The 13,593-nt window shown below is 39.0% G+C and overlaps 1 protein-coding gene across 1 annotated transcript in view; it reads left to right on the top strand.

Annotated features, from left to right (window-relative positions):
- Positions 1-13,593, top strand: part of Zyx (lipoma-preferred partner zyxin) — a 242,056-nt gene that overhangs the window by 71,617 nt on the left and 156,846 nt on the right. The window contains exon 3 of the mRNA XM_067141232.2: positions 8,755-8,869. Coding sequence (XP_066997333.1) covers positions 8,755-8,869 — 115 coding nt within the window. The remainder of the gene's footprint in view (positions 1-8,754; positions 8,870-13,593) is intronic.

Below are 13,593 nucleotides of genomic sequence, written 5' to 3'. Positions count from 1 at the left end.
TCTAACCCCAACTTGGCAGGTTCGATCCTGGCTCAGTCCGGTGGTATTTGAAGGTGCTCAAATACGACACCCCCGTGTCGGTAGATTTACTGGCACGCAAAAGAACTCCTGCGGGACTAAATTCCGGCACCTCGGCGTCTCCGAAGACCTTAAAAAGTAGTTAGTGGGACGTAAAGCAAATAACATTATTATTATTATTATTATTATTATTATTATTATTATTATTATTATTATTATTATTATTATTATTATTATTTATTAAACGCACTCTGTACGGATCCCAGCACACAGATCCATATTCAAGAATCGGTCTTACCAAGCATTTATAAGCTTTACTTTTGGCATCAGAATTAGCTTTCTTGAGATTCCGCATAATAAAATGTAATGATTTCCAGGATTTCTTAATTACATTTTCCACTTGCTTTGACCAGTTAGTCTTTTGTAATAGTAACACCTAAGTACTTACAGCTATCAACTTCCACATCACTTTCTCCTCCAATTTCATAGTCCCTCTTTCCTGTCATTTTCTTTTCACTGAAACACAATTTCTTGCTTTTTCTGCTGTGGATTTTCATTCTATTTTCACATGCCCATTTTTCAATCGTATCTAAATCCTGCTGAAACAATAGTTCATCCTCCTTTGTCTTTATCTCCTGAAATATGACACATCATTGGCAAAGAGGAGCACTTCCAATTTTATCGAATCAGGCGTATCATTCATCAAAAGTATGAAAAGAATTGGCCCAGTAACGCTACCCTGCGTCACACCAGACGTAACACTTGTTGGAGAAGATAGCGTTTCTCCCACACGCATCCTCTGAGTTCTTCCATTGAGGAGTTCTCGTATCCATTTCACAACTCTGATGTCAATACCCGTACGTGCTAATTTGTTAAAAAGGATGTCATGTGGCACAAGATCGAATGCCTTAGCAAAATCAATTATTATTTTTGAGCTTATCCGATATTTCTTTACATACGGAACAGAGCTGACTTTTGCGGGAAAACCCTTCCCTAAAACCATGCTGTCCCTTAAATATCATTCCAGAAGAGTCCCATTTTAACCTCAAATCTACTATTAATTGCTCCATTTGTTTGCATACGATTGACGTCAAACTTACCGGTCTGTGGTTATTCAAGTCGCTCTTGTCACTTCCTTTGTGAATAGGAACTACAATGGCCGATTTCAAATCTTCTGGAACCTTCGTATTGTTCAGTGATATATTAAAGATTCTTATTAAATATGGTAGGATCGCTTCACCCCCGAATTTAAGTGTCTCTCCGGAAATAGAATCTGGTCCACAAGATTTACTTCTTCTGAGTTTAGAAAGACCTTTACGCAATAATGAAGCTTTAATTTGGAAATAATTTAGTTTTGGGAAAATTGTCCCTGAATAACAGCCGCCAGATTAAAAACCTTTCCCTAGTGCTTATTTAATGCTTCTGCTTTATCTATATCTGTTGTCGCCAATAAATTGCCTCCTATAAAAAGAGAAGGAACTGACTTGTTCTCTCCCTTCAATCTTCGTATATATTTTAAAAAAGGGTTCCGGGAATTCTAATTTTCATTTAGGATATTGTCAAGATATTTCTCTTCAGCCATTTTCTTTTCTGTTAGCTAAAGCTTCATCAAACGTCTGTACTCTGCTTTGCATGCATCGTTATTATTTCTTCTGTTGAACACTCTCCTAGTCTTGCGTTTAAGCTTCCTAATAGTCGCGGTGTAGTACGGCGGATCTGAATTTTCCCTAATTACTGTATCCTTTTGCGAACAAATTTATTCAGTCCAGTATTTAAAATGGTTTGAAGTTCTTCCAAATGTCGTCCATCACCTTGCTCTCCTTTAACCAATTCGTATAGCACAACCTCAGATAGTTTTGAAAACCTACGGAGTCTCCCCTCGCATAGCACCAAATAGTCTTAGAAATTCCCACATGCCTCGTATTACAACTTTCCCAAGAGAGATCGAGTACTTTTGCACTGTGGTCACTAATCCCCTGAATTACGTCACAAGATATAACTATGTCATCTGGTCTGACTAGAAAAATATGAGTGTGCTCGTTTACGTGTGTTCTTTGTAATGACTTCAGAAAAGCCATTACTCCACACTAATAAGTTAAGAGCTTTCTGTGATAGGCCCCCTGTAGTTGAGCCAGCCCAGTTTACTGATGGTAAATTTAGATTCCCTGCAATTTTAGTTCTTTTCTCATAGGTTATATTTGCACATGTCAGTTCTGAAAGATGAGTGATTGTGTTTAAACCTGATTTCAGCGGGCGGTAAGCTCCAATAATGACTATATTTTGTTTGTTGGATGCATCACCCCAGTTATTTTTCAGTCATCGAGAACACATTCTAACGTACTGCTTAGCTCTAACCTAACACAAATTAAAATTCCCCCTCCTTTAGACCCTCTATCCCGTCTAAACGTTAGAAATGTTGACCTTAATATTTCTGAATTACATATATTATCCGATAACCAACTTTCCATTCCCACAATTATACCAGGGTCACTAGCATCAACTAAGTTTTCGAATTTTGTGATTTTATTACCAATACTTCCGCAGTTTACCTGCAACAATCTAAGAAACTTACCCGATCTGGTATCACTGCCTCTCACAGTGTCCTGTTGATGGCCTCGATGTCGTCGTAGCTGCATCAAATCTGTTCCCGTTGTGGATCTTCATTCGGCTGCCCGTTCTGCGCCATCATCCATTTGGATAGAAAAGGACTCGGTAACCCTCGAAAAGAGTTGACCTAGTCTCACCACTCCTCGCTGGTTCAGATGAAGTCCATCCCTGCTGAAGTCCCTGTCGTCAATCCAACTATTGCTGTCTACAAATAGTGATCACAATATTAATAATTAAATTAATGTTGTATGGTCCAAGCTGCTTAAGATATAAGATTTTCAGAAAACCCACCCAAACAGTCACTACAATCCGTCAAGATTCTTCACACCCCCAAATTCACAAACGAGCAGCGTACAACAGCATGGTGTACTGAGCCTTCAATGTTCCAATGTCTAAAAGAGACCTCAAAAATGAGTTGAACACCATTTGTAATATAGTTAAATCTAATGGATACAACAGTTTCTTTATTGAAAAAATAATCAAGAAATATAAATATCGCCCCTCTATCACTTTGAGAAAAGGTAACCAAAACAACTCCTCCCTTTCTATCTGTATGTTCAACGAACAAATTTACAAAGTTACCAACATCTTTAAAAAGCACGATGTAAAAGTAGTTTCCAAAACCAACAATAGGAATGCACAAGTCTTATATAATGGCACTCCTATAAACAAGTTCAAAAGTTTTTCAAAATGAGGAGTATACAGGATTATTTGCAACAGTTGTTACTCTTCTTACGTTGGAGAGACCGGGAGGAATTTTAATATAAGGTACTTGGAACACGTCAATGCCCTGAAGTATAATAAATTTTCAGCTGTAGGACAGCATATGCATGACTATAATCACAAATTCACAGACATAAAACAAGATATGGAAATTCTCAAAATCTTCAACAAAGGACCCCTCCTTAACATTACTGAAAGCTTTTTCATACATATAGAACAATATTTTAACCCAAATCATAATCTTATTGACAACTTTTATTATAATTTGGGTCCGCCTTATTCAGTACATAAAAATTGTTGCGTAGATGTAATTACAACATACATTTAAATCGGAACTAGTTTCGATGCCCCAGTGCGTCGTCATCAGCTGATAGAAGTTTGTAGAAAAATTGACAATCATATAAGTTTATCAACGTCAAATTGATTACAGTTTAAAACCATATTAACAACATGAAACTGTGTTAAAAATATACTATCCTCTTTGCTGCCTCAGCCAGTTCTACCTTCTTTCTTCCATAAGCCCCATTAATATTGGTAGCTCCCCATCGAATTCCATTTCGTTCGCCAAGTTGGTTCCAAGGAGTCCCTCGCCTGTCAAATGGGAGTGGGACTCCATTACTCCCATAGGTCCGAGGCTTGCTTAAAATGTTTTGAGCTCGGTAAATTCATGAAGCAGGATGCTACCCTACTTACACATAGTCCAAGTGAGGATCTCTCCTCTAACGGGTTATGGACCACCGGTGGATTGTATAGTCCTAGCCGCCTGAGCACAAGGAGGGCCATGACTCAGAATATGTCAGAGATGCCCACTCCCATTCCATAGCAACTGGTATCCCGACTCTCAGGACCACTTACTAGGCCACTCACCCGTTGCCCATGGTTCACGAACTAGGACGTGACTACAGTAACCCACAAACATGTACCATCAAAAGGTGTGTTGTGTTGTGGACACTTGATTTTAATCACAACACTGCTTGCTGTGCTTCATTGCGCTTCGCATGGACAGCGACCTTTTGAGGTGAGTCACGTAAAAACAATTACGTTATAAGATACGATTTCATATCTTGTCTCTTCGGTGAAGTGATAGTTTATTACATTCTTGTTATTACAGGACCGCATTGAACTGGGAATGTTGTTCTTGATAACATCTCAAAGGACTTATTGCTGGTTTCCACCTCATTAGGATTGCTCCATTAAAGGGACGCTGTAGTTTTTATTGAATTATTTCTACTACGATACTACGTCAAGTTTTAAGAAGTGCGATAAATTAAGCACTTAGTGCTTCAAGACTATTCTATTTTTAAATTGTTGTTCTTTTAAATCCACTTTATATCATAAGTGAGCAAACCGATTTGCATATGTTTTTATAAGTTTATGGCATAAGACTCGCAAGTCTTGGACTTGTAGAAAATATTAACTTAGAGTCAGTATATTTTTAACACAGTTTCATGTTGTTAATATGGTTTTAAACTGTAATCAATTTGACGTTGACAATCTTATATGATTGTCAATTTTTCTACAAACTTCTATCAGCTGATGATGACGCATTGGGGCATCAAAACTAGTTCTGATTTAAATATATGTTGTAATTACATCTACGCAACAAATTTTATGTATTGAATAAGGTGGACCCAAATTATAATAAAAGTTGTAATCTTCGTTCAGTATGGACAAACAATGAAGTTTATTAATTTAACATAATCTTAATTACGTTTTAGAAAAGCCAAATATCCTATTTGACCTTCTAATTCCCATTTTTAGAAATGTCAAACCAGTAAGTCATAATTCAGTTTTTCATAATATTCACAGCACCTTTCCTCAGCAGCCATCTCTTTTCCCACATCCTTCGGCCCTGCCTTAATTCCCCCCTTTTCCCCTCCACCCCTCTCCTTTCCCCTACCTCTCCTCTTGCCCCACTCCCTCGCCCTTTGCCCAGCCTCTCTCTCCTTGCCCCACCTCTCTCTCCTTACCCCACCCCTTCTTTTTCCTTTGAATCTTACAACCGTTAGTATAGGCACACAATAATACACCACGCACCACATGCCGTAACGAGAGGTAAGTCTCATATAAGCTATGCCTTTTGACTAACACGCTCTCTCTTTCCTTCTATTCATTAATTTTATCTAATTTTATCTATCATTTATTCAGGTTAACTTCATGGACACCGCAATGAATTGCGAATTTATACCAGCCACAATTTAAGAATATGTCAGTTTTAACCATATCTTCATGTATCATAAAAGAGAAAGGATTCACCTAATTAATACAAGTTTATTGCAAGTTCTTACATTACAGTACCGGTTTTGACTCTTTTTATAAAGTCATCTTCAGCTGTACATTACCTTTACATTAGTCAAAATTGGTATTGTGCCTTGCTAAGTAAAATGAGGGATGTAACAAGGGTTAAAATTAGGCACATTTCAAAAGCCGGCTGTGTATATATGTAATATTAAGTGTGTCTGAGGGCCTAAAATCGTGTTGATCAACTTATTTTAAAAGATATAGATACGTAAACACATTAAAATATTCACAGTACATATTAAAATTACACATTAAAATGCACATTTCATGCTAAAGTCCAGTGTGATGAATAGGAACACATTCTTGAAATGAATTTGACATCTTGCGTTTGTTTGTTTACTTAATTATCCAACATAAGAGGAAATGTCTGTGCTTGTGTTCGTATGGAGTGCTTCTATAATATTCTACTCTATATTAGGTTCATCCACTTGTATGATTACAATCTTCAGTTGTCAATAATAAAAGCGTGTATGTTCAAATAATACAATAAACTTGTATTGATTAGGTGGATCCTTTCTCTTCTATGATATGATAACTATCAATACGGAAAAATGAAAGTAATAAATCAAGATATCTTCATGTGCCGTCCTGAGAATGTCTAACAGCATTTCAGCATGTTTTTAACAAGCACTACGGAAACATTTCATTTCATTTACGTTGGTCGATGTGGAAACACCATCTAGCAGTTCTGCATCAGCTGGTGGTTACTTACAGTGGCATCCAGTGGCTTGCATACTGCTAACACCACTCAAGTAGAATCAACATTTACCAGTTCCCATTTTGCAATTGAAATTATAATGATTAGCAGTGATGGAACTAACAATTCTATGAATATTAATACAAGAAAGAGTCTGGTTGATGAGCATACTCCAGATGCTAAGAATTTAGAGCCTAATTTATTTTTCAGATTTTACACTTAATTCACTCCAGATTTTAATTTTAATTGTGTGTTTGTACATTAGTTTTCATGTCAGTTGTGTGTTTTTACATTTGCTTAGTTATTAGATGTCTTACATTAAGGTTGAAGATGGCCAGCTAAGGCCGAAACTAGTCCCTAGTTTAGTAATGTAATTCAATAATATTGCATAATATAGTATTGAAATAGGTGGACCATACGACATTAATTTAATAATTATTATTGTGATCACAATTCAATACGGATCAAAACCATGAAGTTTATATCCTATGATTACAAATAGTGATCCGGAACTTTCGGCAACCCACTGAAGCTCTTCGTCCAATCGGCTGATCTTCTTCCATGATACATCTATCTGGTCTCCTTAGTATACCACTAATTACAACACTTGCCTTCGGGAACTTTTTCTTAGTTGAGTTCACTAGATCATAAATGTTCCCCATTATATATTCAGTCTGTTGCCTTTTTAAGTTGTTACTTCCTCATTCCCGCCGCATTCGTCCTCTATTTTCCTGTTCATCTGTTCCGCTTGTATTCCTGGCATGCACATCACTTTCCCTGACCTATTTTCCTGTCCTATATGCTGTACGATAGAATCGCCTATCACTTCACAATTTACAGGTTTCATATTCTCCACAGATGAATGAATGCCTACATTTCACATATACACTTCCTGTGACTTCTTTTGTAACTCTGTAAACATGAGATTCGCTTCATTTAATTCCCGTTGTATTTCTTCAATTCTTGCTCTGTCACTAGTCACATTCCCATTCATGAAACACTTGCTACATGCCATACTTTCCTTATCACTGTCCAGGGCCTGTAGCTTACCACAGTTGAAATGAAACCACATTCCACACGTATCACACTTGGCACCAGATCTTAAGTTCCTCTTACACCCCATACACTTCACGTTCACTACTTCTGAAGCTGGTTGAAAGGAGAGAAAGGAGACTAGCTGCTCGACTAAGCTGTACGTTCAGAGCTGTCAGTGGAAGGATGGCATGTAATGACATTAGTAGACAAATAACTGTGAGTGGTATTTTAAAAGTAGGAAAGATTGCAATATGAAAAGTTGGAATTCAAGAGGACAAACTGGGGCAAGTATTTGTTCATAGGAAGAGGAGTTAGGGATTGGAATAATTTACCAAGGGAGATGTTCGATAAATTTCCAAATTCCTTGAAGGTATTTAAGAAAAGACTATGTAAACAACAGATAGGAAATCTACTAAATGCAGATAAGTAGTAATTGTGATTGCTAGAACACTCATAATTTCCATGATAGAGGCATTTATCACCTTTTAATCACTTCACTGTCAGCTGCCAGACTGCATTCAAGATCAGTCTCCCATGTGTCGTGTTCAGCCTTCACCTTGTATAAGACACTCACGCACTGAAAATAGGCAATTTATTATTTTTGTTAATTCACATTTTTCAGTTCAGATTTATAGGAATATCTATCAAGACTTGTAATATCGAGACTCTTTTGTATTTCTCACGTCAAAATTTTGTTTTTATTGTAGTAAAAATAATGGACAAAGAAAGGAGGCCTTTTGATTCTTTTTGATTCAAAATGCCAGTGAAATTTCTGCATTTATTTGCCTATAGAATGCATTTTTTTTAAAGCAAATTTTGAACCGTTATGATCTCTTGTATTTGGGTTGTCTGTCAGTAGGCTGGTTTCATGGAGATCTTCATACCATCTTATTGTCTTCACTTCTATGACCACTGCATTCTACACCTGTTCTGTTGCCTGTGTCAAATGGGAAGTGAGAGGCTACTCAGAATTGTCTAACAAAGTGGCTGTATGTTGTTGCGTTACTCCACTCACTCAATGCGCTGCGCTCTGTAGATAATTTCACTCTATTAAATATCGCTTACACCAGACCAAAATATTTTTGCTTCATAAAAGTGACAGCAACTGAAACAGCTTCCCATTTGACATACTATAATTTGTTTGTAATATTCTTCCTCCATTCTTTCTTGCTACACTGCCCTTTAAGATCAACTAAACAAGTCCTGAGTGTCTCAAGATGATGTCCAATTGATTAGTCTCATCTTTGGGTTGTACTCTTGCCTGTAAAATGTAACATATTTCTTGTGGGAACATTTCTCATGATTTCTGTGGTAGGCTACAGCTGTAAGCAGTATGTTGCATTGAAGAGATTGTGATATTTTTATGTTTATAGGTTCCAAAGAGTTATTCATTGAAGACGCCATGTGAGCCATCTTACAGTACATTACTCCAGAGCCTGAGTGGTGGTCAGGTTTCTGATGACAAGAATCAGTTATACACCAATACAGGTAATATTTAAAAATGTTCAATTTAAATGTTTTAATTGGTAACTTCTGAAAATTTGCATACCTAGTGTTTGAAGATGTTTCAAAGAGTTACATTCATCAGTCTTGCAGACTTGCTTCATAACAATCTGGCAAGGGACCTACGAATATACTCATATTACAATGAACTTGGAATTTCGCAGAGAGAATGTACAAATGTACACTGTATAGAAATACTGTGCGTAAAATATCGGCTGCCGCTTACAGCTGTAAGGTCACGAAATACATTTAGAAACATTGGTTGAGCATGATATAGATGTTGATTCCCATAGGGAATCTGAAATATTTGTCCTGAATGAGCAAATTTATAATACCAATATAAATGGTCCGTTATTGGACATTATAAATTTTCCAGCTAGCTCATTCTTGGTTGCCAGCGTTTCGCCCTCGTGTGCTAGGGTGGGCTCATCAGTTGGTACCTAGCACACCTACCAATACGCTGGCTAGTGCATACCGTGGAGGCCACTGCGTAGGCTAACTGGAGCCACCGGCAGTGCCAATGCACTAAGAGACTTTGTCTCATCACTAAAAATTGATGCCTGCTTGGCCATCAGATGATATAGATGCCAAGCAGGCATCAATTTTTAGTGATGAGACAAAGTCTCTTAGTGCTTTGGCACTGCCGGTGGCTCCAGTTATCCTACGCAGTGGCCTCCACGGTATGCAATAGCCAGCGTATTGGTAGGTGTGCTAGGTACCAACTGATGAGCCCACCATAGCACACGAGGGAGAAACGCTGGCAACCAAGAATGAGCTAGCTGGAAAATTTATAATGTCCAATAACGGACCATTTATATTGGTATTATAAATTTGCTCATTCAGGACAAATATTTCAGATTCCCTATGGGAATCAACATCTATATCATCTGATGGCCAAGCAGGCATCAATTTTTAGTGATGAGACAAAGTCTCTTAGTGCATTGGCACTGCTGGTGGCTCCTGTTAGCCTACGCAGTGGCCTCCACGGTATGCACTAGCCAGCGGATTGGTAGGTGTGCTAGGTACCAACTGATGAGCCCACCCTAGCACACGAGGGCGAAACGCTGGCAACCAAGAATGAGCTAGCTGGAAAATTTATAATGTCCAATAACGGACCATTTATATTGGTATTATAAATTTGCTCATTCAGGACAAATATTTCAAATTCCCTATGGGAATCAACATCTATATCATCTGATGGCCAAGCAGGCATCAATTTTTAGTGATGAGACAAAGTCTCTTAGTGCATTGGCACTGCCGGTGGCTCCAGTTAGCCTACGCAGTGGCCTCCACGGTATGCACTAGCCAGCGTATTGGTAGGTGTGCTAGGTACCAACTGATGAGCCCACCCTAGCACACGAGGGCGAAAAGCTGGCAACCAAGAATGAGCTAGCTGGAAAATTTATAATGTCCAATAACGGACCATTTATATTGGTTGAGCAGCCAGTGTGTTGGTTGACAAACTGGCAGTTGCTTCATAACAGCGTGTCTTTACAAAAAAATTAACCCGAATGACTTCTATTGACTGAATGATGGAAACGCAAATGCCTCTGGCATAAAGCACAACGCATAAGCACTTTGCTGTCATACTGCTCTTGGCACAGCTGTTTATGTATTTCTAGGCAGTATTTACAGGCAATGGGAACTCCAGGGGTCACTCCTTTGGGAAGCCACTTCCAAACCATGAATGTCTGTTAATGTCCTGAAACCATGGAGAGGAAAATTGAAAACAAATGTAGAAGTGTATTTTCAGATTACTATCTCACTGAAATATCTCAAGGTGATTGTCTTCACTAGCTGCCAAAATTTCTGTTAGTTGTCAATAAAATGATTTTCACTGCTGAAAGAAAAACTTCTCTAGTGCCTGGATTTTTCCCTTGGTACAAAGAGGAATCTGAAGCAGTTCTATGATTTTGCCTGAAGGAATATCTTCAAGGGAGGCTGTACATGCTACAGGAGTTGAAGAGCAGGGCACAGTTGTTGACCGAGAATGGGAAGAAAACCTCTTATACCAGAGTTTCAGTTTATTCTTTCAAATTTTGCATGATTTAGTGGCAGTGATCATTATCAGCTTGGAACATTTGTTTCAGAACTCGCAGACTGAATATTCGTGTAGCAGGATGAACAATTTTGGTAACGGGCAATCATCCATACTAATTGGGCATTATGGTATAAGAGCACTAATGGACCCCGCTGCCATTTCCACATGGTTTTCGCCAGCAAACGATAGTCTGTTGTACTGTAATTTTGTACACAAATCCACTTAGGTTGGTGTTGTAAATTGAAGATTGAGCATAATCCAGAAATTGCGCTCTAGCTGTCTCCTCGAATTCCTTTGCTGCTCTCCCTTTCTCTTCTTCACGCATGTATGAGTGAGATGTGAATTTCTTGATTTTTCCTACTGTTAATTCTATACATTTCTTTGAAGTGATTGTTCCATGCAATAGATAAAATATCAGCAGACCACAGTCAGAAGTCCTAATCACATTTTGCTGTGTTGTTCTTGCTTCCACAAAAGAATAATATAATTTTTCATACATCAACTTGTTATGCTGGATAGGATTTGCTGACATAACTTCGACCTGTTTCTGCCACGGGTACAGTTGCCTCTGTGAGATCACAGATAGATATTTGCCGTGGACATCGCTGAATGAATGTTGCTTTTTACCACTTTTGTTCAGCCGGCAAGCTACAGCTTTCCTCTTTTTACCCATAGCTAACATAGTCCCTGTCTTTTCTCTCTGGAGTAGGCAGGTTGCTTGAAGAGGTAAACTTGCCTGGTGATTGGCCTGTTGAATTGCTAGTTTGCAGATCATTGGCCTCACAGTCAAAACTTGAACATGGAGCTGGTAGACAGCGCATATTTGCAGTATGGGTTTCTCCATCTACAAATGAAGACATAGCACCACTGTTTTCACTGTTACCATTGTCTTCTATGCCTAGAAATGTCTCTGTAGACACACTACATTAGTTCAACCACCTTCCAACCCATTTCCGGTACCTTGGTATATTCTCCTACCGAATAAGATCCTCTTCCTTGGAAATTACATATTGCAAACTCTAGAACATTTACAAGATTCATAATATCTGAATGTAATCATACACAACATCAGTTGCATGCTCTTTCTTTCGACCAAACCTCTCGCACAGATAGCCATGTGGCTTGTGCGATTTTGAGTGCAGGTTGTGATGTGATGGATATATGAGCTGAACTGACACTATGTTATGTCTTTATAGAAAATCGTATGGTGGTTCTGACAGCATAGGGGATACCTATGACCACCTGGAAAGTATCAGTTTTCAAACAACCTTCTATTATAAAGGCATGGACTTGATATTATACGTAGGTACACCACTAAAATCAATAAAATACTTCAAACATTATGCAACCAAGAGACTTCTACAACAAAATATTTCTTTTCCTTGTTGAAATCTTCATATCTTCATGTGGTTTTGGTCAGATCTCTTCCTGCCCCAAAACAGTACCTGCCTGCCCACTAGTCAGTTTCTCCCACCACCATAAAGTATGCAGGATGAGCAGGATCAGGATATGGGACGAGAAATCAGCAATGTAGGGACAGGGACAGTCAGTGCTTCACAACAGGATGGGATAGGAAGCATGTAGTGCATGGAGTGGGTAGGGTGGGGCAGATTTGCAGAACTCTATCATAACTTCCATCCAAGGCTGGTTGACGACTAGGGTTGTCCATTGACGTCTCGTACTTTTTCAGTTGAGTTCCGACTTCGATCTTAGGACCTTGCAGTTGTAAGTGGCATCTGACTTGCATACAGCCTTTCTATATGGTGTACATTCTCTCTGTGAAATTCCAAGCTCGTTGTGATATGAGTACGTTGATAGTTCCCTTGCAAGATGCAACTAAAGATATGACTTCTGAAAATTATTTAAATTGGTCAGGTCCATGTTGATTGCAGTTTGGTGAGGAGATAATCTCATTAAATTTAATATTTTATACAATTGAAAGTATTCTGATACACAACAAAGATCATATACTCGCAAGCAATTGAAATAGAGATACCTGGCTGGTAGCACGTAACACCCCTTTTACCTTGATGATGATGATGGTGATGCTGCATGGCATGGATTCCACAAGTCACCAGAAGCGTTGGGGAGCCATACTGATTCATGATCACTGCACAGCCTCCCATAATCCAGAAGATTTGTTGGAACAGGGTCTAGGGTATGCACATCCCTCTTGACAGCATCACAAAGATGCTCAGTGGGACTGAGATTGGGGCTCCTCGGGAGTCATGCAAGCCTCTTCAAATCCATAGAGTGCTTCTCAAACCAGTTGGCCACAATTCGAGAGCAATGGGCTGGAACATTGCTTTGCTTTAGATGCAGGTCGCCTGCAGGGTGCTGGATGCGAACAAGGTGGTGTACATTATCTGCCAGCAGGTTCCTGTAACATTTCTGGTGAGGGATGTTGTCAGCTACATCGGGGTGGGTGGATGAGGGGTGCATTTCATCCCAAGTGAACAGTCCCCATACGAGGATATCACCACTACCGGCCCGAACTGTACCCTGCTTGCAAGAGGGATCCATTGCCTCTCGTGGTTGACAACACACTCGTACATGGCCATCAGCGTGTACTAACTAGTTAGCTCGACTCATCTGTCTGGCAACCTTTTTCCATGCTTCGAGTGCCCAGTGGCCATGTTCCTTTTGCCCATGTCAGTCGTCGTGCCTT

The sequence above is a fragment of the Anabrus simplex genome, chromosome 2, assembly GCF_040414725.1.
Source record: "Anabrus simplex isolate iqAnaSimp1 chromosome 2, ASM4041472v1, whole genome shotgun sequence".
Classification (NCBI taxonomy): Eukaryota; Metazoa; Arthropoda; class Insecta; order Orthoptera; family Tettigoniidae; genus Anabrus; species Anabrus simplex.
Note: the sequence above shows the minus strand (reverse complement) of the source record. Positions and strands in the feature narration are given on the sequence as shown.